The sequence below is a fragment of the Eimeria mitis genome, genomic scaffold, assembly GCF_000499745.2.
Source record: "Eimeria mitis Houghton genomic scaffold, Emh_scaff8302, whole genome shotgun sequence".
In the NCBI taxonomy this organism is placed as follows: domain Eukaryota; phylum Apicomplexa; class Conoidasida; order Eucoccidiorida; family Eimeriidae; genus Eimeria; species Eimeria mitis.
In genome coordinates this window covers 585-1,023 of record NW_013576104.1, presented here as the reverse complement: position 1 = coordinate 1,023, position 439 = coordinate 585, and the positions used below count along the sequence as shown (strand labels likewise).

At 59.5% G+C, this 439-nt stretch overlaps 1 protein-coding gene across 1 annotated transcript in view; it reads right to left on the bottom strand.

The window, feature by feature from the left end:
* Nucleotides 1–224, bottom strand: part of EMH_0094530 (uncharacterized protein) — a gene marked incomplete at both ends in the record, with an annotated part of 961 nt that extends 737 nt beyond the window's left edge. The window contains one exon of the mRNA XM_013502107.1: nucleotides 140–224. Within this exon, the coding sequence (XP_013357561.1) occupies nucleotides 140–224 (85 nt within the window). The remainder of the gene's footprint in view (nucleotides 1–139) is intronic.
* Between the last annotated feature and the right edge of the window lie 215 nt (nucleotides 225–439).

Genomic DNA, 439 nt, shown 5'->3' with positions numbered 1-439 from the left:
TCTAGTGGGCCCCCTAGGCCCTCTGTGGGGCCCGTTAGGCCCTCTGGGGGGCCCGTTAGGCCCTCTGGGGAGCCCTCTAAGCCCTCTAGGGGGCCTCCTAGGCCCTCTGGGGGGCACCCCAGGCCCTCTCGCGGGTCACCTAGGCCCTCTGTGCCGAGGAGTTGATGCCCCGAGAAAGGTGCAGCATCAAGCTGCGTAGAAGGATCGAGGGGCCCGCTTGTCATTTTGTATTTTGTAATGAATCTGCGAAGGCGGGGAGGAGGCTGTTAGGTGGCTGGGTGGATTGAAGGGGCCCTGAGGTGTTATGGGGGCCCCAGAATAAGAGGGTATCGGCCAAGTCAAGGGGGCCCCCACCAGCTGCTGGTACTCTTAAAGGGGGGTTCTTTGCTTAAAATAAGAACCAAAGAGAGACAATATATTGACAGAATGTGAGGCGTCA